Genomic DNA, 25,576 nt, shown 5'->3' with positions numbered 1-25,576 from the left:
AAGCCAATAGAATTAGACTCTATTCAAGAGAGTCTATTCTATTGGCTTTCAAAAGCCAAAAGAATAAAAGAGAGTAGCACAGCCAAGGAAAAGGGGGAAAAAATGGCGGACTGTGTTGTTTGGTGACCCCCATGAAATGGTTGTTCGACCCCAAATGGGGTCCCGACCCACAGGTTGAGAACCACTGCTCTAACAGGACCTGATATTGAGAAAGACAGAGACCACCCACAGGGATGAGAAGGGAATCTTTTATATGTAACAAAGCAGACAAATATATTGAATCAGGTGATCCTTATCCCTACTTATATGCCCTTGAGAAAGTATATTGGTTTAAAAAAAGTGTTATTTCACACACAACAGTTTGAAAATGGTCCTTTCTCCTCCCCAAACAAAATAGTTTAATGGCAGAAGCAGAAACATACTTAATGAGAATCCTTTATCTAACCAAAAGCATCTCCCTGAACTGAAACAACTGTTTATTAATTTTCTCCTTCCTCCTAGGTCAGTGATGGCGAATCTTTTGGAGACCGAGTGCCCAAACTGCAACCCAAAACCCACTTATGCATCATCGGGTGCCGGGTGTGTGTGGCCCATTGGGTGTGTGTGGCCCATTGGGTGGGTGTGGCTGCGGTGGTAACAGCAGACTGGGTGGGACTAAAAAGTTCAATCAATCAATTCCAACTTTGCAAGATCTTTTTTTTTCCCACGAGAAGTTGAAATTGACTGATTGAACCTTTTTTTTTTTTTTTGCACACAGCAGCGGAGGCCTAAAGCGAAAAGGTTTTATAAAACCCAGCTGAAGGCCTAGGACTGGGGCAATGACGCGCATGCCCACAGAGAGGGCTCTGAGTGCTGCCTCTGGCACCCATGCCATAGTTTGCCACCACTGTCCTAGGTTTATAGAATGATAATCTGCATTCATGGTCTTTCTTTTTTCTAAAAAAAATACATTTTTATTAGTTTATCAAAGCATAAAATATAAAAAGAAATTTAAAAAAGTAATAGAAAACTGGGGGGGAGGGAAAAAGAAAAAAATGGTGTAAAGAGGGAAAAGGAAAGAAAAGGCACTGACTTCCAACTCTCTTCAGTTCAGTAGAAGATAACAATATTACAATCTCAACTTTTTACTTTTACAGAACACTATATATTAGCCATTTCTATTTCTTCTATTTCTCTTTCTTTCTTTCTTTCTCTCTTTCTTTCTTTCTTTCTTTCTTTCTTTCTCTTTTTTCAATTCTACCCAATCCCCCTTCCTTTTTTCGTATTTGATTTCATTTATTTTTTTATTTCTTAAATTTGGACCCTCATTTGGATCCTCATTTTAACAAATGGGGATAAGTTAGGAAATGCCAATGAACCTAAAATAAATAAATAGCCATTAATTATTATTTTTATGTTCTATCATTTCTATAAACTGATGTAGAAACGCAGAACATGTGTGTATCTACAGAATGGACTCTCTTTTTCAGAATTGTTATAAGCTACCCAGAGCCACTTAGGTGAGATGAACGGTGTAAAATTTTAATAAATAAATAAAATATTTACATTTTTCCAAAAGTGATATACTGCATAAATCCATAGACATTCTCCCTTCAATATCGCATACTGGCTGCAGAACCTAGCTCAGTGATGGCGAACCTTTTAGAGACTGAGTGTCCAAACTGCAACCCAAAACCCACTTATGCATCGTCAGGTGGCAGGTAGGTGTGGCCCATTGGATGGGCGTGGCCCATTGGATCGGCATGGCTGCGGTGGTAACGGCAGACTGGGTGGGACTAAAAAGTTCAATCAATCAATTCCAACTTTGCAAGATCTTTTTTTCCCCCGCAAGAAATTGACTGATTGATTGAAGCTTTTTTTTTTTAAACACGGCGGCAGAGGCCTAAAGCGAAAAGGTTTTATAAAACCCAGCTGAAGGTTTAGGACTGGGGCGACGGCGCACGTGCCCACAGAGAAGACTCTGAGTGCCGCCTCTGGCACCTGTGCCATAGGTTCGCCACCACTGACCTAGCTGAACCAAAGTACTTTCATAACATCTCTCTTTCAGCTGTTCACTCATGTACAAATTCTACCCCATCGTTTGTGCAGTAACAATAATCTTTCTCAAATATTTACATTTTCAGGAGAGAAAAAAAGCAAAAAGCAAGCAAAGCACCAAGGATATACCCTCAAACACCCTACAATACAATAAATGCCCTTTGGTAGCTGATCTCCAGAGGAGGAGAAACGTGCCACAACTTTGCAGACTGCATAAGTGTATGTTAAACCCAGGGTTACAAAGCTTTTAAATTTTGTTCACCGTGGACTTAAATCTCTGATTAAAGTTTTTCTATTAGCAACAAACAAGACAGCATTAGTGAAAAATGTCCTAAGTCACTTTTTTCAGTGCTGGTGTAACTTTGAATGGTCACCAAATGAACTGTTGTAAGTTGAGGATTATCTGTATTGCTATGTGTTCCTGAAGTATGAGTTGCCATGTCTTTCCAGCCTTTAAAAGATTGACTTTCATCATAGATTAAATTCTATGGATCAGAATTAAGTTCTATGGAGTGCCATACTTCAGGGAATGTGTTTCTTTTTTAACATTCCCTAAATTTACCTTTGTTGTATATAAACTGTAAACTGCCTAGTTTATTTTACCTTCCTATACTAATGAATTGCTGGCAACTGTTCAAAATATTTGTGAAACAGGTTAGCAAGATAGGCCAATTAATACACATTTTACTTAAATGTTAAAAGGACCCACTGAACTATGTAACATATTTAAAATGACTAAGTAACCCAATAAAAGTGAAAGGATGAAGGAGAGTTAAATGAAGCCAATGATAAAAAAAAAACCTTCAAAATTCATTTTACAATGCTTAAACAGGGAAATTAAAACATTGTCCAGATTTCTAAATTAAAATATCCAGAATTGATCCATGTGTGTCCTGTTCTGGACTCCCGCAGTCTGATGCTGCTGACCAAGCTGTCTGGGAATTTTGGGAGTTATAGTCCAATATATTTTAATCCAGATAGCCATTAAAGCTTGATGGTGATTGAGGTAGCACATTATTAGAGTCAACCACTCAAAGGGGGGAGGGGAATCCCTCACTCATTTTTCCCAGAAACTGCCCAATTTTTATAAGCACCTGTATCAAAAGAACACCTGCAAGATTCTTCAGTGTCATTAGTCTTCTCTTCATTGGCCAAGTGGGCAGCAGTAGATGCAGAAAAGAAGGGGGAATACTCATGGAAGAAAACCAGCAGTGCTGACATGGCTCATCCACACCAAATTTTATAACTTCCCTTGAATTCTGATTGCTCTGTCTTTGCTGAGCTCCACCCATTCAGAAACCCTCATTCTTCAATGTCCAACCTCTGCTGGGCCCACTACCACATCAGTTCTCTCTGTCAAATAAATGTTTTTTTAAGAAAACACATGCATACATGAAAACAAAGCCTTTAATCTGAGAATCAACAGAAAGGAGACAGCTATTCCCAACCCAATAAGACCTATAGAAGCACCAAGGAGTTTATTGACAAATTCTGCTGCTTATTTGAAAGTTACAAACGTGAAAGTAAGGAATGACCAGCATGGTGTGAATTTTTCACTCTTTTCCCATCTTACCATTTGCCTCAGAGCCTTGATTAACTTTTTAAAAGCAGGCTGTAAATTTGGTGAAGTGAGTACATGAACTTCCAAAAATGAATCACGGGATATAAACTGAAGCATTACAAACCATACACATTCGATTTCAAGGGGATGAATGGTTTGCAATGAAATGTAAGGGGACAAGTGGAACTCTTAAGAAAATTTAAGCAAAACATCCCTCAGCTTGTGCACGTCACATTGTAGACTATCGTGGATACTTTGTGCTTGTTATGAAAGTTGAAGAATTATCAACTATCACTCTATTATTGGAGAATATATCACCTCCATTTGAATTATCCAGATTTCGAAAGACATACTAATACACCAAAGTCCTATCAGACGCTGCTAGCGACATAAAAATATGTACTTATTTTATTTTACAGCAGCATATGAAAGAATACAGAGATTGTTATTGGGTAGAAAATTATAAGCTATTTAATAATAGTTGAAGGAGAAGAAAAGGCAGAGCCCATGGGTGGAGTCAAGAGAGGAATCAGATTGGAGTCACTATATTGCCACAAGTGATTGAAGTCCAGCCTCTTTTGAATTCCATTGACTTATATAATGCCAATTTGGTGCTGTCCATTAATTAAATACATTCCTTATTGTATAAGCAATAAAACAATAACATTTCTTAACTGAAATGTGTGGTTCTGATTCTTTGCACATGGCAAGTTTTCCCAAAGAAACAATGCAGCCACTATAGACTTTTAATTATTTACGGTGAATAGGTTGGCATTCCAATCCATAGTTTTGCCACAGTGTTTAGAACAAACAAAACATGTTTTTCCCTTCACCAACTTCAAGCCACGAGTAATAAAGTTTCTTCTTTATACAAGTCATAGTAAATATTATTCAGAGTTTGGCTGTGCTTGACCCTGAAATTCTCAAGAATATTCTCAGCCACACCTAAGGATAAAAAGGAAGGGCAGTACCCAATTCTGATGCTTGCTGCAGCTCGTTCTCTACATGCTAAACTATTAACTAACCATTAACTATTAAAATGATGTCTGATCGCATCTAATGTATGCAATTTATGAGTAATTCATGGAGCTAAAGAGCAGGTATGAAAGTCAGAAACAAAATCACTGAAAGATGTTAATGATGACTGTAACTGAAATAGTTAATTTTTAAAATATTTGTTGGCTTAAGATCTGTTTCATGTGCACTTTATGTTAACATTATTTACAACATGTTCTTACATTATGAATATGGTGAAAAACTTAATATTACTCTTTATGCTAAGCAACGTCTTGGTTCTAAGTCATCCAATTTGAAAGCCAAAACAATTTTGGTCTCACTGCCAGCCTTGAAGTTATGAGGACACAGATCTATAAAATCTTTCCATAAAGTGTACTCTGAATTGCAGGCCAGCCTCAAGGACTTTGTCTGAAAAGGAAACAATAGCAAGTGCAAGCAGAAATTAAAAACCTAGAGAAGTTGAAGACAGTTGCCTAATAGTATTCAGTGAGCAACTCCTTTTAAGATAACTAGGAACATGATTCTCAACCCATGTTCTTGCACATTTCTTTACTACAACTGCCATAATATTTTTTAATAATCTTCTAGTTTTCCAGTTATGCTCTATCAATGCTGACAAAAATGCAAGTCACATGGGAAAAGACTCCTATGAAAATCAGATAATCAGATATCCCAAGTGTTTTAGCTGAGATGCTAAGAATACTAATCTCTCTACTATTTGTTAGAAGTTAGGATTCGTTCTTTCAGATGTATATGTAGCATAGTGTGTTTTACTACAGATAGTCCTTGCATTATGACTATTTGTTTAATGAGTGTTTGAAGTTTCAGTGGCCTTGGAAAAAATAACTTATGACGACCAGTATTCACATGTATGACCGTTGTACCACCACTGCAGTCATGTGATCATAATTCAGGCACTTGACAACTGATTCACATGTACATCCAGTTGCAGCATCCTTTGATCAGAGGATCATGATTTTCAACCTTTTTTTTGCTGTTTTCTAGCCAAAATTTGAATTTGCTTAACTACCACATGATTCGTTTGACAATCGCCACAAAAAGTGTTGTGAAATCAGGTCCAACTTCACTACAACAATTTACAATGGAAATTCCAGTTCGAAATGTGATTGTAAATCAAGGACTATCTGTATTTAGAATATTTATGACTTGTTCATCTTCCATCAAGATGCTTCAATAATTTGAGGATAAACTTGCTTAGCTCCATTTGGTTTGGAATAACAGAATAATAGTTTATTATTTTCAACAGATGATGAAGGCTCATTTTTTATATGTAATCAATAACTATAAACAGTTTTGTTTCATGCAGCTCTTTCTAGATCAAAAGCAATGTATGCGTATGTCTAGAGTTGTAGACATGCACACAAACACGTAAGAGAAACATAAGCCGAGAAACAAACAGCATGTAAGTCCTTACCGTGTGCCACCCAGCCATGTTTACATTGATCACAGGTTCTCAGGTTTATCTTCCCTGGTTGGAAACATTCACATGTGCAATTTACCAATGTGCAGCGTATTGCCTAAAACAAGAAAAGTGAAACCAACATATATAATAAACTTTACTTGAAGAAGAAGTAACTCTGTAATTCAAAGAATCAAAGTTCTTTATATACATTATCTCAACATTTATAACTCTTTAAATTATTTTTGAGGAAGGCCAGTGTTGCAAATTTAGGAGATTAATCTGAAGAGATTAATGGCATCAAAAGAACTGACTTTGAGGTTAGAATTGATCTGTAGATTTCCAAAATCATAGTTCATCCTTTGACACAATGTACCTAATCTCAGTGTACACTTAATACATTACATTTAATCTACAAAGGTACACATAGTATAAGAACATTCACATAACATGGAAGCTACAAAGCTACACATTATCAGGCCATTTTTCTATTTCGACCTAACCACAGTATTAACATACCCCAGAAAACTCTTTTTTTTCTGTCATGACTACATGCTGTTGTATCCCTATCTTTCTCAACCCATATCTGAGGCAATCGTAATTTATCCTCGGCCTGTTCCAGGAGTAAGCAGACAGATACAATCAGATACAGTTCACCGACTACATGTCAACCATATGTAGCAATTATTAGCCACTTTAGGCTGCTGTGGACATAGCTGTCCACTTCTGTATATAGGCTCTATCTTGCAGAGCTGTGCTGCTACCCACTCTTCTGGCAACACAAGGAATCTGGATCTTTCAAAATGGTTCCCCTCCTGTAATAAGCCAATCCCCAGTTTGGAGACCTGGATCAGTTAATCAGCTGTTTGATGATGCTTGAGAAAGAATCAGTTCAGCCATTTTACAGTAGAATCTCCCCTTGGCTCATACCTGTGAGTAGATGTTTGGAATGCTTTTGAACAAGTGGGTTCAGCATTCTTTCCGAAAAGTGCTAAATCCATGTTTGAGAATCATTTACTGAGTGTGAGGGAATACAGTACAGCAGGGGTGTCAAACTGCCGGCCTGCCAACCCCACTGCCAGCAATGGAAAAAAAGTCACGATACGTCACGACACGTCACATGACATTGCGAGTTTGACACCCCTGCAGTACAGTATAGTGGGGAAAGACTCTTCCCCTATTGTGCAATCTCTCTCTTTGTCTGTTATTTGTTAGGCTACTTTTAAACACAGGTTTACTGCTCTGTCAAAAGAGTATTAAGTACATGTTTTAACTAGCCTGGCTTAATACCTGACAGGCATACAAGTGTGTATGCCCTGAAATGAGAGAGCGTTTCACCCTGTTCCCCCAACTGTCATTTGTTGTTTAGGCTACTTCTAAATGTGGATTTAGTATTATTCTGGGGGAAAAAAATATCTGTGTTCAAAAAGAACGTCAACATGGAGTTCATATCCTTTCATAAGAATGGTAACCTATGCTTAAATGTACCTCCCAAATAACTGTCCGACTCTGAGGGAGTTGCAGTGACCCTCAGCTGAGAGGAAGCTGGTAAACCATAGAAAACCTGTGCTTTACCTGCTGGGTTTCTACTCCTATAGAGGGGTAGAATGGAAAATGCTACATGGAAAATGAAGATCAGCTGGGTATAGGTTTTGCTTTCAATTCTCCTGAACTGGAGATCTGGGAATGTTGAACGTTTCTTTGTCTCTCTTCCCAGACATGGCAGCTGATTGCTTAGATCAGGGGTAGGCAACCTTGGCTCTTTTATGACTTGTCGACTTCAACTCCAGAATTCCTGAGCCAGCTGTGGAATAACTCAGGGACAATGATAAATCTTGCTCTTTATGACAACTCCTTGCATGAAATTTTTTATAAAAGCAAACATTTTATGTCAAAGTTTGTCTTTGTATTTTATTACACAAAATAATATTACACAAAAATTAGAGAAATGGGAAGTTAAACTATTCTTCAATATATACTTAAAGAATAAAAAAGTCCACGAGTCATAAAAGAGCTAAGGTTGCCTATCCCTGGCTTAGATGGTTCATGGAATCCAGAACTTAGCACACAAAAATAAACCTCCCCAATCTCTTCTATCCTCTCTCCTGGCCTGGGACCAAGCTTCCAGAATCTTCTTCAGAGCTGGAGAGACAGATTTTGACAGATGTCTCAACTGCTAATATAGAAATCTCTAAAAATTCATTTCCCAGTGCCAGAGGACTTTTGGGGAGGGGGCAGAAACAAAAACAGGAGAATCTGTTCCTGTCTTTAAAATAGTTGTATCGTAAGGACAGTTCCATTTGATATTTAATCTTCTGGCAGAACAGAATTCGGAAGTGGAAGAAACCAATGTGAGGAAGAGCCCTCAAAATCCTTCCATGCAATTTAGAATAAATTTGATATCTTCTGTTACCATTTCATCAAATATTAATTCTGGAGGATTCCCAATTTTTCAGAGGAGAAAACCCAATAGAAACACCGAGGCGGAAGAATCTTAATGTAAATACCATGTAAATTCCAATGGATCTTTGCCATCAAACATAAACATGACAAGCTTTTTTTTTATTCTTTAAGTATATATTGAAGAATAGTTTAACTTCCCATTTCTCTAATTTTTGTGTAATATTATTTTGTGTAATAAAATACAAAGACAAACTTTGACATAAAATGTTTGCTTTTATAAAAAATTTCATGCAAGGAGTTGTCATAAAGAGCAAGATTTATCATTGTCCCTGAGTTATTCCAATTGTAGGATGCATTAAGTCATCACCATGCAGCCATGGAAATGAATAAAAATAATTTATAGTGGAGAATATTTGGATTTTAAAATATAGGACAATATGTATATGTTGCACATTTTTGCTTGTCAGGTTATCAAATGCCTAAAGGATTTTTTTAACGTCAGATATTATTTCATATTATAACGTCATATTGCTTAAAACTGAGGTTGAAGTCGGTGCTGAAAGATGTCTAAATACAGAACAAAGATCCCTCTAACCCCCCACCTTATTCTATTTCTAAATACCTCATGTTTCTTTTCTGAAGACGTATCTAATAATATACAACTTAAGCATCAGGATTTCATTTAGTCGATATATTTCTAAGCTGTGGATGATTCCAGAAAGAATGTTGATATTCTAGAAAGATGTTGAGACTCCCAAAAGAGTGCAGAGAAGAGCAACGAAGATGATTAGGGGACTGAAGGCTAAAACATATGAAGAATGGTTGCAGGTACTGTGTATGTCTAGTTTAATGAAAAGAAGGACCAGGAGGTGATGTGATAGCAATGTTCCAATATCTAAGGGGCTGCCACTAAGAAGACGGAGTCAAGCTATTCTCCAAAGTACCTGAAGGCAGGAAAAGAAGCAATGGATGGAAACTAATCAAGGAGAGAAGCAACCTAGAACTAAGGATAAATTTCCTGTCAGTGAGAACAATTAATCAGAGGAATGACTTTCCTCCAGAAGCTGTGGGTGCTCCAACACTGGAGATTTTTAAGAAGAAATTGGGCAGCATTTGTCTGAAATGGTATAGGGCAGAGGTGTCAAAATGGTGGCCTATGGGCCAGATGCGTCACACAGAGGCCACGCCCATCCTGGCTCCACAAAGGCAAAAAATGTCATGATGCATCACAATACATCACATGATGTGATCGAGTTTGACACCTGTGGTATAGGGTTTCCTGCTTGAAAAGAGGGTTGGACTAGAAGACCTCCAAGGTCCCTTCCAACTCTAATATTCTGTTATTCTAAGCACAATATATTGAATAAAACTAACTCAGGAGGTCTGCACCAGCTTCAGTTTGCCTCTATCACTGCTTTATTTTCCAAAGCATAAAAATTCACTTTTTGACAACTTAAAAAGAAAATTCCTTTAAAAATATGACCCCTTGTTATAATGAAAAGTAAATAGGTAAGACTGAAATGCATCTTATAGGAATAAGACATCACTTTGGAGGGAAAAGCTGTGCAATTAAAAAATATATGAAGTAAATACATAAATAATAACCAAGACATTATTTTAGGCCAAGATCTCACTTTTTAAAGACTACTGAAGATGACCTGGGCTCTTTAAAGACTAGTAGTAAAAGTATGGTGTGCATTTAGGCTTAATTTGCAAACAGGGTTTTGAAATGAAGGAAATTAAATTCAACATTCACACATTAACACTGTACTCTTAAGTAGTAAAATGCCAGGAAAGGAACATTCTGCCAATTTGAATACAATCATTTATTCAAAGGGTCAAAGGAAAGGAGAGGGAACAACTACAGTAATATGTGAAATTCCTGAATGATACTTAAGCAATTTTTTTTTAAATTGCAAAACTCTTATCATTGCTTCAGGCTAGTGCTTCAGGATGCAATCAGATGCTCACTTAGGGCATATCCACACTTAATATTTAAGCAGCCACTGTCCTGGGCTTATGCCAGTTTTATGTATCAGCCTAAGTAAATCGTATCCAAACTGAAACATCCAGCAATAGATGGCACAGTGATCAGTTTAAACAGCACACTACATTCTCCCATTGAAAATTCCCTATTGTTGTACCCTTTGCCCTTTCTGACTAGCAAGTGTCAGTGACCTTCCTTTCTATGGGTAGTTCCTCTTGGGACATTTGTACAGGTAGTCCTCAACTTACGACCAAAACTGAGCCCAAAATTTATTTTGCTAAGTGAGACATTTGTTAAATGAGTTTTTGACCCATTTTACAACTTTTCTTAACGTGAATCACTGCAGTTGTTAAATTAGTAACACAGGTTGTTAAGTGAATCTGGCTTCCCCATTGACTTTGCTTGGCAGAATTTCACAAAAGGGGATCCCATGACCCAACCGTCATAAATATGAGTCGGTTACCAAACGTCTGAATTTTGATCATGAGGGATGCTGCAATGCTTGTATGAAAAATGGTCCTAAGTCACTTTTTTCAGTACCGTTGTAACTCTGAATGGTCACTGAATGAACTGTTGTAAGTTGTGGACTGCCTGTATTTAATATGTGTGCCTATATCTATACCTGTATTTGTATATGTGGAGCATCTGTCACCCACACAAAAAAGTTAAACTGAATTTATACATATAGAATTAAAGTTTCAGAATTTGCATTCAAGCAGCCTCAACTACAGGGGTTTTTTTTCCACTTCCTTATTGCCAACATTCTTGAATATATTTTCCAGTTATTTTTATCATGAATTCAGCAATAGCACAATGGGTATAAATCTTCTTTGAAAATAGAAGGGTTTTGACATACCAAACAGCCCTATGGATTGTTTGAGAGCTGGGAGTAAAATTCTCCTTATCCTCAAGTGACTGATAAAACAATAAAATACCTTCTGCTGAAAAATAGCACAGGGAAAAGTAAGAAATCAGGGTGAAAGAAAGAAAAAAACCGGAGTGTTAGGAAGAGGGAGGAAGCAAGGAAAAACAATGAAAAGATTTCTACTGGAGTTTGAGCCAGACATCCTCTACTTCCAAGGCAAATGTTATAAACATTGTACTACTAAGGCATTCACGGTAAAAGGCACTAAAGAACATGGTAAATATTTACCCAGTTGAAGAGGTTCTCCTGCCTCTACAAAATAGCCAATGAACTGGACCCTGATTGCAACAGGCACACCATGTAAAACAGACCAGGGCCTTGAAGCAACGTAACATTTGGGGCGGGAATAAAAAATTGGGTGACAATGAAATATCTTGAAAAAAAAAATCTGTTTAGAATACAGTACAAGAGGTCTCGTGCTAGGAAGTGAGGGTGTTCTATAGCAGGGGTCCCCAACCCCCCGTCCGTGGCATGCCAGAAACCGGTCCGTGCAAACAAGCGAAGACCCATCCACAGGATGCAGGCAGCATGTAAAACCACACCCCTCCAGTCCACGAAAAAAATCTCTCTCCACAAAACCAGTCCCTGGTGCCCAAGCGGTTGGGAACTTCTGTTCTATAGTGTATAGTGGCATGTTCAGTTTGATACATGTAAAGCAAATTTTAGCAGGCACATGGGAGATTTCTGGTCAGGGGAAACCTAGAAAATTTCAGAAATCAAGGAATATCAATATGTTAAGCAGGTGAGTAAAATTTCAAGGTGTCATAGTGAAATTTGAGAGCTATTCAAATTTCTACAGAATCTGATATGTGAAGTACAATTATATGAATTTGAAAGCAGTTTATTAAAATGTTGGTAAGGTTTGTCATGTTTCTCAAGTAGGCATTGTGAGTTCTTATTTCTAATGAATCTAATCTAATCTAATCTAATCCATTAAATTCTTGCATGTCAAATACCGTAGAATTACGTGCTTATTACCTACAAAATATTATGACTTTGTTTTTATGAGTTTCAATAAAATATTAGGGAAGGGAATTGGAAGGGGAAGAAAGACTTTGGAAGGGGAGTGAAAAACATGCCCTTTGTGTCATCTGTCCTGCTCTCCACAAATAGTTGCTGTCTTGTTTTGGCAAAAAGACAATTGGACTGTGCAAATAAGGAGACAAATTGCACTGAATATATAGAGATCAACTTCACATGAACATGCAGGAAATCAGATCATTTCTCAGGAAAAATTGCCAGGGTGTGAGCTATATCTTTTGCTAACACTGAGAAAGAAATGTCACGTTGTTTTTCAAACTGCATCTCTCTCTTGAATAAATTGGCATGCACTCCATGTAAGAGGAAGAGAGCTGAACTTTCAAGAACTTAACTTGGAAAATACAATAGCCTGCAGCGGGAAGGGTGTAATTGTATGGAAAAACACCGTTCTTCGTGCAGAATACTTCACACAACCTTTTGACTCTTACTCTTAGTCAGCATTCTCAGCCAAAGCTACCTAATGAATCTCTCTCTCTCTCTCTCTCTCTCTCTCTCTCTCTCTCTCTCTCTCTCTCTCTCTCTCTCTCTCTCTCTCTCTCTTAGAATGTAGATTATTTCTGAAAGAATTAACATAAACCATGCTTTATAAATTATTTCCTTTGCTCGCTGGTCTCTAATAAAATCTTATTATCTCTTCCGTGATCATTGCTTTTTGAAAGTATCTCCTATCTTTTCCTCTACAACTGCTGCTTTATTTTATATTCTAAAACGGCCTGTTGAAAGGAGTGGCTGTGTGTGTGTGTGTGAGAGAGAGAGAGAATCTTGCTCTATTGCACCTGACATTTAAGTGCTCCAACCAATGACAACTGACCAATTGTTCATTAGTGAGGTTGTAAAACACTGTTGTACCTATCAATGATTAAAGGAATTAGAAATATGAAATATAAGAGCACCCACAAAACTGCTGAATAGGCAAGAATAATATATGTGACTGTGGGTTACAAGATGAAGGGGGTGGGAGAATCTACCAAAAGGTCCTTCTGAGTGTTCAATACATTATTGACTCAGTAATATATCAGATCTCTCCTAGTCAGTAATGGTGTCTTTCTCTAATATGTTCATTAATTAATGAACTCAGTAATTAATTGTACTGCAAAATGAAGTAGAAAAAAGTAGAGCTTTTTTGCTAACAAATGCTTTCCTTCACCTTTTATTTATTTCTTTTTTCATATTTTTAACAGATTACTGTTGTTTAAATAGATGCATCAGCCATGGCCCAGTGAATTGTTAGAGAAATTCTATTAAGGCTTAAATATGTGCTTTTTTGTTTTTTACAAATCTCTATTTTCCTTCCTTCTTATTCTGAAACTTAAAAAAAAGAAATCACAAGGTTGATTGTGAAGATCCAAATTGAATATTATGGCCTGAATATTCCATTATATTTGGGGCATGGTTTTGTTACATATGTGTTTCACAGCAAATCAATAGACTTGAAAGTATTTTAAACACCTGGCTCATTTATTCAACAACAACAATAATATGTGAAGACACTTCAATCTTAACATTACATGTAGTCTTTGATTTATGTCCACAACTGGGACTAGAATTTTGGTTGATAAACGATGTGTTCATGAAGTGATTCATCATGTGACCACACCCAACTTTACAACCATTTTACTCTGGTTATTTAGAAAATGATGTCATTAAGTGAATTACACAGTTGTTAAATGAAAGTAGTTTCTCCAATTGATTGTGATTGTTGGAAACTGGCTTGGAAGGTTGAAAATCATGATAATCTTGAAGTTGCAGCCTTCATAAATACGAATCAGTTGCCAAGTGCCTGAATTACAATCATGCAATTGCAGGAATGGGTGCGATGGTTGTAACTTGAAGGGTGGGTCACAAGTCACTTTTGCCAAGACTGTTGTAACTTTAGACCATCATGAAATAATAGTTGTAAGGTGAGGATCACCTGTATATAATTGGGATGCTTAACAACAGGGCTTTTTTTCTCATAGAACGCCCAGAACGGAGTTCCGGCACCTTTTTTGGATGGAACCTTGTAGGGTAGGCAAGGCGGGTTGTATGACGTGTGTGAGTTCTGGCACCTTTTTTTTTTTTTTTAGAAAAAAAGCACTGCTTAACAATATCCTGATTTTAAATGCATCAGTGGTGCAATCTTATATCCCTTGTAGCAGAGTAAGTCCTACTAAACTCAATAAGATTTCTTGTTAGTAAGTCTGCACAGAGAAGCATAGTAATAAAACATTTATATTTGCCACATGATGGCATCTAAAGCAGTGGTTCTCAATCTTTTTAATGCCACGACCCCCAACCGGTCGTAAGTCGAGGACTACTCAACTGGTGCAGCACCGTTTGCAGAATGGGAATTTTGGTGGGCTCAGCAGGGCAAAGACAGCCTGGACATTCCTATTGGCTTTTGAAAGCCAATAGAATTAGACTCTATTCAAGAGAGTCTATTCTATTGGCTTTCAAAAGCAATAGTATAAAAGGGAGTAGCACAGCTAAGGAAAAGGGGGAAAAAATGGCGGACTGCGTTGTTTGGCGACCCCCGTGAAATGGTCGTTCGACCCCAAATGGGGTCCTGACCCACAGGTTGAGAACCACTGATCTAAAGTAAGAATAGAAGGGAGTAATAGCATTTTTTTTCTCATCATTGCTCCTTGATTTTTTAAAAAACATATGAACACTTTTCTTTCCATTTCAACCAATGGAAATGAATTAATTTGTTGCAACACCACAATTGATATAGATTTACTGATGGTTTTTATGACCAGCAGTCATAGTCAAGGATCAGTAGAGCTTTATCTCTGGACATGCTTTCCAACACATTTTGGAATATGTCCATTTTTCCTTATGGCATTTGCGAATGAGTACATTAAATCTGACCCAAGAATAGGTCTTTCTTTCGTTAAGGATCTCATGATTGAATTCTTACATTTGTATATGAAAATAATTTGGGTTTGCTTATGCTAAATAAGTAATGTTACTATAGAACTGCACATTTGTATGATGAAAATAATATTGATTTCTAGCAAATATTATGTAACTTTTCAAAATAAAACAAGTCAAATAATGTTATGTCAATTGAAAATGGAAGCTACTGCCAGGAATGAATTTTCCCTATCTCTGTCTGAGAGTTTATGATAGTGATAAGATACACTAAGCAGAACATAATATATGTTTAACAAGTCAAGAACATTTTACTAATTTTATATGTGTAATCAATAGGATATGGCATGGAATAAACTAAATTAATACCATTAAATAAATAAAAATAATGAATTATTTGTTAACAAATTCACACATTTCACTAAATGGCATCTTCATAGAAAGCTTTTTTTTTAAAAAAAAAAAAGATAAGCAACTGTAAGTTATAAGTATAACTCAACAGATTGCATATCAACATATACTTTGGAAAAGCTCAACTGAATCAGAGTGAAAAATAAACTTGCTGAGAGCTGAAATTCCAAAGGAAATCCTTCTACTGAGCTCCTTCAGCACAGCTTTCTCAATGGTGGCATCCATCTGGTAGATGAATCTGCCCTCACATGTAAAAGCTACTTCTCCCTAACACATTTCCATAAAGTAGCAAAATATTGACTTTAAGAAAGGGCATTTAGAACATGTTAGGATGGTTTTTTTTAGATCTTCCTCCTTCGGTTAGTGCTACTTTAATATATACTACTTAGATTTTTTTTTAACTCTTGATGTCTTGGTTGTATGTTGCTAAAAGCTGTTTGTAGTAAAAATATGGAAATATCAGTAATAAATGAATATATCTCAAGCTGGGCTTTTAAGAAAGAAATAAAAAAGAGGGGAGGGGTTAAAACTCACAAGGTAAGTTTGAAAAGTACAGAGGTTTTTTTTAAAAGAACTGAAAATGATTACACTACAACTGTACATCCAGATTATACTGCACAATTGTAGAAACAACTGAGGGCCAATGAGAGTAAAGTGATGAAGCTCATGGCCTAACACACTTCAAACTAATTTTGAGTAGATTAGCTGTCTAAAAGCATGTTCCCAAATTTATTCAAAGGGGGGGGGAACTGTTTCTCTGTGTAGGTGATAAATAGTCAGAGACAACATTTAATGTGAACAAATGTGAACACATTCTTAAATACACCTGAACATAAATCTGGATCATCGTCTAGATCAGTGGTTCTCAACCTGTGGGTCGGGAACCCATTTGGGGTCGAACGACCATTTCACGGGGGTCGCCAAACAACGCAGTCTGCCATTTTTTCCCCTTTTCCTTAGCTGTGCTACTCCCTTTTATTCTATTGGCTTTTGAAAGCCAATAGAATAGACTCTCTTGAATAGAGTCTAATTCTATTGGCTTTCAAAAGCCAATAGGAATTGTCCAGGCTGTCTCTGGCTTGCTGAGCCCGCTAAAAGTCCCATTCTGCAAACGGTGCTGCAAGTTGTCTGCAGCAAAGGCGAGCTGTCTGGAAGTTTCCAACCCTCCCTGCTGAGCAACTACTAAAAATGTAAGTAAAAGAGGGCCAGGGGTGGGAGGTGGGAGGCCGGTGGGCGCAGGGAGGGTTACTGGCGCACATGGGGCCCGGTGGGGGCTTTACCTCCCTTAGGCTGGGCCAGCTGGTGACCCAGCCGGTGGTCGGCCTGCGCCATCTCTGCCACTTGCCAGCTACGCCTCGGCCGGCGCAGGGGTAACACCACGCATGCACGGCACTCCCGGGCAGGGAAAGTCCTTGACTTACGACCGGTTGCGTAGTCCTCGACTTACAACTGGTTGGAGTCGCGGCATTAAAAAGGTTGAGAACCACTGGTCTAGATGATTAGACACAGAAAACAAATTTCAAAATATTCTGAATTGTTATTACCGGTATATTAAAAGAGAGCTGTCAAACAAATTGAGAACATTAATTATTACTGTCTAGTAGCATAATATTAAAATTTACTACAGATATAAATTCCACCTGAATAACAAGTCAGCATTCATTTTGATAAAAGTAAATGCAAAATCACTTCTACCAATAGAAAGACAAAACAAATACTATAACTATTCAAAGAGTTATTACAGCAGAGTTGTAGGAAGAGGACCAAAATGAAATCTTAGCTAGGATGCTCTGGAAGCATTTAACTCTGCCATCTAAATCAGGGGTCCCCAACCCCTGGTCCGTGGACCAGTACTGGGCGACGGCATGACAGCAACCGGTCTGCACAAACAAGCAAAGCCCCATCCGCGGGATGCAGGAAGCACACAACATCCAAGTACCCTCCGGTCTACGGAAAAACCTCTCTCCATGGAACCGGTTCTTGGTGCCGAAAAAGGTTGGGGACCTCTGATCTAAATAATCCACGATAGTTGGAACATCAAGTACATTTTCTAGATGGCCAATGGCCACCAGATACAGTATTTCTTGCATTTCCACCAAGTTTATAAATGCCACGAAAGAACCTTTATAATAGCATTTAAGATGTCCTAATTCCATTCAGATTCAACTTCATGCAAAATATATCATGGAGTCATTTTTCTTTTAAAATCCTATTTCTACTAAAATTGTGCTTAAAGAGGAGAAATCATCCTAAAAATAAAGCACTTGATATTATTGAGCAACAATAATTCCAGCACCGCTTCTTAGCTATTTCCTCTTTATGCCTGCCTCTGGGTCTAATTCAAGGATATAATAATTCTGCCTGATATCATATTACAACATGTTAGCATTAATGGTATGGTCTCTTTTCAGTAACGGGCTGGATGTGTGTGTGGCGGCCTGAGAACCAATGAATCAGTCCTGTATTAATTGATTAAAATGCTAGTGCTGACAGAGAAAAGAATTAATGAATTGATACTGTGGTTGATGAAATTACTCTTGTTTGTACAATGGGGGGGGGAGAGAAAAATTGATAAGCTGAACCTGGTATTAATTGTTTGAAATGCAATAGATAATAATGGAATCTTGTAACTGGAGATTACAGCGGCCTAATTTTAAGGCAGGTCAGCATCACACAGAAACATGGGTTCCTGCAGGTAAAATTGTGGGAGGTTTGCTCACTCCAACATGCATTAATGACAGCAGTGGGCAAAATCAAGGGAAATGCAACCTGGAAAAGTTTGTGGAGAGAGGAAAAATGATTCTTTTGGCTCAGACTACAACACCCTTTTTAAATTCAACAGCTCACAAGGTATAGGTTGCTTGGCACCCAAAGCAAAAAATGACATGTAACTCATCATTTAAAACAAAGATCAGTGCCATATAGAGCCCTGCAGAGCACTTCAAAACAGAGTAGCATAGCACTACAATTAAAATAGGAATCATTCACCTATGGAATGGATTGCAGATATTGCTATGATAGATCTGAACTTCTCCCTTCCTCATAAGACTAATACCCTACAGACCTGTTCAAACATTAAAAATTTCGTTAAAAAATTGACTAAATTGGAGAAGTTAAACTAATATCTAATGTTAAACATACCAATAACATAACAGGCAAATATATAATTTTAACATTATAGCTGTCATCTAGGATAGATAGGCACATTGCTATAGACAGATGCTCTCTTGAAGCATAATCCATAAATCAGTCTTATCTACACGGGAGGCAGGACAGTCAGAAGTAGAATTTTATTAGATTAAAGCCAACTGATAAAAGTAACATGTCCAGCTTTGCTCCTAGTGTTAGATAGATCCTTTTATTTTGGGGTAAGGGCATTGGACACGAAGTTGATGGACATTTCCACCTTCTAATAACAGTGGTAGCTGTTACAGTTGTGAAGTTAAGAGGGAAACCTAACTATAATAACTATGATAATAAATATGTGAATGACGACAGGGGTTTTGCCCCCCCCCCCAAAAAAATGTTCAAGTAGTTTTGGCCAGAAGTCTTGGCATGTTTTTGAATCTCTGGCACAAAGTGAATTAGCTGATACAAATCTCTCTTTTTTATGATGAAAATTATCAATTGCATGTAAGCCTTAGGCCAGGGGTCTTCAAACTTGGCCCTTTTATGACCTGTGGACTTCAACTCCCAGAATTCCTTAGCCAATGTGCCTGGCTGAGGAATTCTGGGAGTTGAAGTCCACAAGTCATAAAAGGGCCAAGATTGAAGACCCCTGCCTTAGGCTCATAAGCCAAGTAGGTGACTTTGGGCCAGTCATTTTCTCTCAGTGCTAAGAAGAAAGCAACGGGAAACCACTTATGAAGCAGATGTCTACAAAATTGTATAGAATTGTCCATGTAGTTGGCAGGAGCCAAGATTGGCAACTATGTAAGTGACATTAAACAACAACACTTTATCAACCTATAGGTCACATACTGCATTTAGTATAAGATGTTTTGAACAGCTAGCTGGAAATGTGGGGAGAATAAAACGTCAACTACAGAAACAATGAAAAGATGATTTCAAATTGATACAGTAGTTCTCTTTTCAGTGAGAACAGTGTTCCACACTACTACGAGCAGAGAACTAATCTCTGTTACCCACATCTTCTTGTTTTGCATTACAGACACAGAAAAACTTGAACAAACAGTTCCCACTATTAAAAGATACCAGAGAGGCTGTTGGGCATCTGGGCTGCAAGACTTTAGTGCAGTGTTTCTCAATCTTGACAATTTTAAGGCATGTGGACTTCAATTTTAAGGCATGTGGACTTCAATTTTAAGGCATGTGGAGTTGAAGTCCACATGCCTTAAAATTGTCAAGATTGAGAAACACTGCTTTAGTGCTTGCAAAAGGACTCATGGTCAACCTAAACATGTCACTCCTGGCCAATAAGAAAGTAAAGACATCTCAGCTCATCTACTAGTCAGCAACTGAACGATTTCATCCTGTTCTATAGTCTCAAGCCAAAAGAGAAATCCCTTCATCCAATCAACCAATAAATGCATACGTTCACACGCAAGTAAACTGCAAGTCTCTTGTCCACCTATTATACTAATATACAGTTTAGCATTCTGATTCCATTTTTTGAACTCTTTATTGAGTTCTGTTTCTCTGAAGGCTTGCTTGGAATACAGGAGCTGGGAAACAAGTCATTCCAGTCATTTCAACCACTAGCTGTAGCCGACAGATCGATGAGGTATCAACTCTGCGACACAAGTGAATTGAGAGAAACATCTGGAAACGCGCCTAGGTGCGTAGTTTTGTTATTTTCTTCTTCTGTTTTCCTTAACTAAAGGGCTAATCATACAAAGAATTTCAGCTGACCTATTTAACATTGACATTCAATAAAGTCAATCCTGACAATATTTTCTTGCTTATTGTATCTTATTATATCATTATAAGCCTATTATGTTCACTAATGCATTGATTACTAAAACTATTATACTCAAATTTCTGTTTTCATACACTTAATAAATTGTTTTATTCAGCTTTAGAATATATACATCTATCATAAAAGACCTGGAGCCACTCAGGAAATAGTCTCAAGTGGGAACATATTGCCCATGGAGACAGTCATTATTTCCATCTGGATTTGTTAATTTTTTTTTTGATAAAAATGTAAAATTCTCTAAATGGCATCTTAACTAAGGAATTAATAGCTCTGTTCTACGTACAAAATACAACGTATATTGCCATTTATCACTCAGTTAAGATGCCATTTAGAGATTTTATATTTTTATCAAAAAATTTAACAAATCCAGATGGAAATATCGTAATGGATGTCTCCGTGGGCAATATGCTCTCTCCTGAGACTATTTCCTGAGTGGCTTCATGTCTTTTACTTTTATTTATTTAAAAAGAAAGAAATAATTTCATGGACTACGTCAAACAACAACCAAGTGCTAATTTCCTCTACTCTTGACAAATGGGAAAGATCAGATCTGGACATCAATTAAGCTGATTTATTGTTAAAGGCTTATTCACAGGAATCTTCTCAATTAATAGTCAGTACCTGGTTAGAGTTATATAAGAGTCATGGACTCTTATATAAAAGTTATGGACTTTTGTTTGCTTGTGGCTATGGAAGGATTCTAGGCTGATCCCTCTTTTCACTCCAACCCCAGATTCTGCCATTCTTTCTCCTACCATCCCACAAAGTTCTCTTAAATCCATTAATAAGTAAAATTTTCTATATATCTTTAGAAGAATATTTGTAATGCAGATACCTGGAAGTTCTGTATCAGGGGTCTTCAAACTTGGCTTTTTATGACTTGTGGACTTCAACTCCCAGAATTCCTCAGCCAGGCATGCTGGCTGAGGAATTCTGGGAGTTGAAGTCCACAAGACATAAAAGAGCCACATTTGAAGACCCCTCATCTGTATGAACTGAACTGTCTTTTCTTTAAGCTTCAGTGTTTCCTACAAGAATATAATGCAACACACAGATCTCTGGGAAGAATGCAAAGCAGTTCCTATTGATGGTATCTATAATGTGAAAACATTGACAAATATGTTGATAATGCAATTACAGCATGTGAATATTTTTAAAAATTGTATAAACAACTTTATTCAAAAATTTGAGCAAGTTTGCAAAGACTCACTATTTCTTGGAACACATTCCTTTAGAACAAAAAGTGTGATGCTGGTCTTGGTGGTTCCCTTTACATTTCAATATTGCTGAATGCTCTTGCATATTTCCTATGTTCACACTCTTTATCAGTCATATGTAGCTTTTGAGTGGTTCAGCGAATCTTAGCATTGTATCACCAGCTTTACATCACATTATATTAGCATTGTTTCCAGCTTTTATTTATTTTCCCTAATACAATTTGAAAGGTGCTAATATCATTATATTTCTCTATGGCATTCAGGAAAACAGTACTAATATTGTATGATGACAAGAATACTAACAAGATATAATATTCTGTGCAGAAAACAAATGTTCTCTTTAAGCAAACCATAACGGTCAGAATGTTTTGCAAAGCTACTCACAACTATTCTTTAGGGAAACCTAAGAATGAAAGACATGCTAGAAAATAAAAGATACGTTTTCAAAATATTATATTGTACTGTAAAGATACGTATGCTTACATAAAACATTTTTATTTATGAAAAAGCATGCTTTTATTCTTGGGGAATATTCTATAAAAGGTAAGATGCAATGATCTAGAAAATCTATATTGAAAGAATCAGAAGGGGTCAGGTTTTATTCAGAAACGCTAGGTACGTACATTTTGCCAATAGAAAAGAATATTTGTAGCTTGGAGTTAAATTGTGGGGTCCTTGGTGCTCTCTGAGTTTGGTGTTTTTCTTGCAGATGTTTCATTACCAAACTAGGTAACATCATCAGTGCACCAAATTCAGAGATCATTAAGAACACCAAGATGCACTGATGATGTTACCTACTTTGGTAGTGAAACATCTGCAAGGAAACACATTTTATTAAAATATACCTTTGTCAAACACAAGATTGTTCTGCAAATTTACTGAATTAAAGAGGTTTCATTGAACATTCAGAAAGTCATACACATTCCCCAATGGCATATTTACAGAAGGAAAACTTCATTCTCCCTAAATACATGACAAGAAATATGGAAGTAAAAATGTGCTTGGCCAAATATAATTTACTGCATGCATGCAAAATACACAAATGAAGTACCTTGTTGCTTATCCGCTACCCATATTCCTTCCTAATCCTTGAGTGTCCATAGAGCCAGAATAATACAGAAGAACAACACTCTTAGTTCTGACTGATGCTTATTTCTATATTCACACTGCTGCAATATTCTAATTTCTAAGCAAGAGCCCTTGTTTCTTTCAAATTAGTTTATGAAATAGTCTGCCTGTTGAATTGATTTGATTTTCTTTCCAAACACTGAAAGAAGTCATAGGAAAAGTACTTAGGTAGCCAAACTGCCCAATACATTCCAATGTGTAAAATGCAAGGAATATGTATTTGTCAATTTAAAGTATCCATAGTAAACTGTGTTTAGTTTGCAGGATTAAAGAACACAACAGAACTCTTGATCCTTGTTTCTTTTGTTTCCTTTTTAAGGTTGCTTCTCCTGGTATGCCAAACCAAGGGGGAAGCTTTCATATTTCTGTACCTTTTCATCATGAATACTTTATTTTAGCACATTTCCCCATATAAACTTTGTATCAGTTTAAAACTAACTTTACAACCACGTGCCAGCTGTGTGTCAAGACCTAAACTGGTTTATTTCTGCCGGGCATTTGGATTCTAAAACTAGTAGTAACTTTAAACACTTAACCTCTTTGGAGTTTGCAATTTTCCATTTGCAAGAAATCTTGTTTCTCCCCACCACTGAAGCCACGGGCATCAGCTGCTCCTTGCCTGTGTTTTAGAGGAATGTGAATTGATGTGTTTACCACCACACAAATACACACAACAAGAACATGCATTGCAGAATGGATAGACATCCCTGTCATAGAGAATAGAACTGAGAAAATTTGGCCTTTTGTAGGACTATGGTAACTTGTGAGGTTAGGAAGAAACAGGATTTGCTTCCTATTCTTAGCACTGCAAGGCTGACAGAGGAGATCTTGTTTTATCTAAACACTTGTTTTTTTGAAAAATTAGAGAGTGCAAATGATGGTGATGTGGAAATTCCCTATTCTTCCTCCTTAAGGATTGTAAGCTAAAACTTTAAGACCCTTTTAACATTTACTCTTCTAAGATTTAGCATCCTAAAACTTTTACTCCATCCACGGAACTTTGAGTAACAGATTTCTTACTTTCTGGGACTTTTACTTACTCATCCTATTCCTTTGATTTTCAAAGTTGCTGACAAAGTAGCAATTAATCCTGAATAAGAAAGATAATATTTTAAACATTATACCTTGGGAAATAGATTCCTACATTTCAGAAAAATTTATAGAGTCTTCAATATGCTTTACATTCAAAAATAATGCAAAATGCACAAGTATAGGAACTGAAGTGCTATTGTTATATTGTACAAAATTAATAATCACTGGATTTACAATCTTTTAAAATATATTTAAAATATTCTATGATTGTAAAAATTGGGAATCAATAATAAGAGACCATGCAATCAAGAACTGGTAGACATTGCTCATGTATTTTAAATTTCGGCACGAGAGGAAAAAAAATAGTTTCCAATAAAACTTTCTTTTATAATAAAGGCCAAATATTATTATGTGTAAATGCTGATTAGAAATAAATGTTATTGGTCCTCCTTTAAGGACTTTCTTTTGTACATAGCTTTATCCTATAATTTTATCCCTATTGGGCATGCTGCCTAAATTTAAACACAAACAGTCAAGCAATGAAGAAACATTAACACATTTACTGTGAACAAAAACTCCCAGTTGCACAGTGAAATTTTAATACATTTCAACTTATCTCTTTTACTAATGGGTAGAGTACAAACCCTGAAGGAATTCATTTTGCAAACTGGTAATTACATCAGATTCACTTTTTAAAAGATTTAATGCCCATGTATAGTCAAACAAAAAATCATGACAGCCCTTTCAATATAAGTTATAATAGAAATGTTCCTCAGGAAAACTATAATGAAAAATCTACAGCAATTCCAAAAGGACATATTACTTGGAAAGGTGTTTGAACACTTCCTCACACACACGTACACAAATACATATACAAAAATTGCCCAAGATTTATTGGCAAGCTTCTTTTATTTATAAGTTCTTTTGTAAAGAACATGACAAATACATTTGATGCATTCATTTCAAATATATAAAGAAGAAATAAAAGAAGATCAAATGTTGGCTGTCATGTTTATATTCAAATTTGTATTATGTTGTCCTCGTATTAACTAGAGTACGCTAAGAAACTGTCTCCATGGAAGACAGCCATTGGCTTAGCTAGTGTGGCATATAGGACCTATCCAACCTCAGCCATAGACACTGATAAGGCAGGGATGTCAAAACTGCTGGCCCGTGAGCTGGTTGCATCATACGGAAGCCACGCCCACCCCAGCTCCGGCAATGAAGCGAGTTTAACACCCGTGTGATAAGGTAACTTTGAAACAGCCGCTCTTTCTTAGTTCAGCCTATTTCAAGGGATTATTTTTATTGTGCGAGAAAATGAGAGGAAGGGAATTCTATGTAAAATTAATTCAGTTTCTGAGCAAAAGGTGAAGCATCAGTCAAATAAATATATAATATGTTGTCTAAATTTATAATCTATGCTCCCTAGAGTTTTATTCCTGTTTTCCTAGAATTAGTTTGTATATTAGATTTTAATGGTTAGAGGTGGAAGATGATATTAATGTTTTTTAACATTTATGTATCAGAATAGTCTTTGACTAAGATTATAAAGCCAAGCTTTGTACTCTGAATTGGTCATAGTTACAGAACAGCTGCCATAGC

The 25,576-nt window shown here is 36.7% G+C and overlaps 1 protein-coding gene across 9 annotated transcripts in view; it reads right to left on the bottom strand.

Moving 5' to 3' along the window:
* The window catches only part of BNC2 (basonuclin 2), a 433,897-nt gene that overhangs the window by 135,881 nt on the left and 272,440 nt on the right, over nt 1–25,576 (bottom strand). For all 9 annotated transcript variants that reach the window (XR_005553697.1, XM_039319400.1, XM_039319402.1 and 6 more), the window contains one exon: nt 6,051–6,153. Coding sequence is in view for 6 of the 9 variants with exons in the window: in XM_039319400.1 (XP_039175334.1) it covers nt 6,051–6,153 (103 nt within the window). In the remaining 3 variants the exon portion in view is untranslated. The remainder of the gene's footprint in view (nt 1–6,050; nt 6,154–25,576) is intronic.

This window comes from Crotalus tigris, unplaced genomic scaffold (assembly GCF_016545835.1).
Source record: "Crotalus tigris isolate CLP2741 ecotype Arizona unplaced genomic scaffold, ASM1654583v1 scf7180000023589.2044511, whole genome shotgun sequence".
Taxonomy (NCBI): domain Eukaryota; kingdom Metazoa; phylum Chordata; class Lepidosauria; order Squamata; family Viperidae; genus Crotalus; species Crotalus tigris.
The sequence above is the reverse complement of the archived record's forward strand: the minus strand, read 5'-3'. Positions and strand labels throughout refer to the sequence as shown.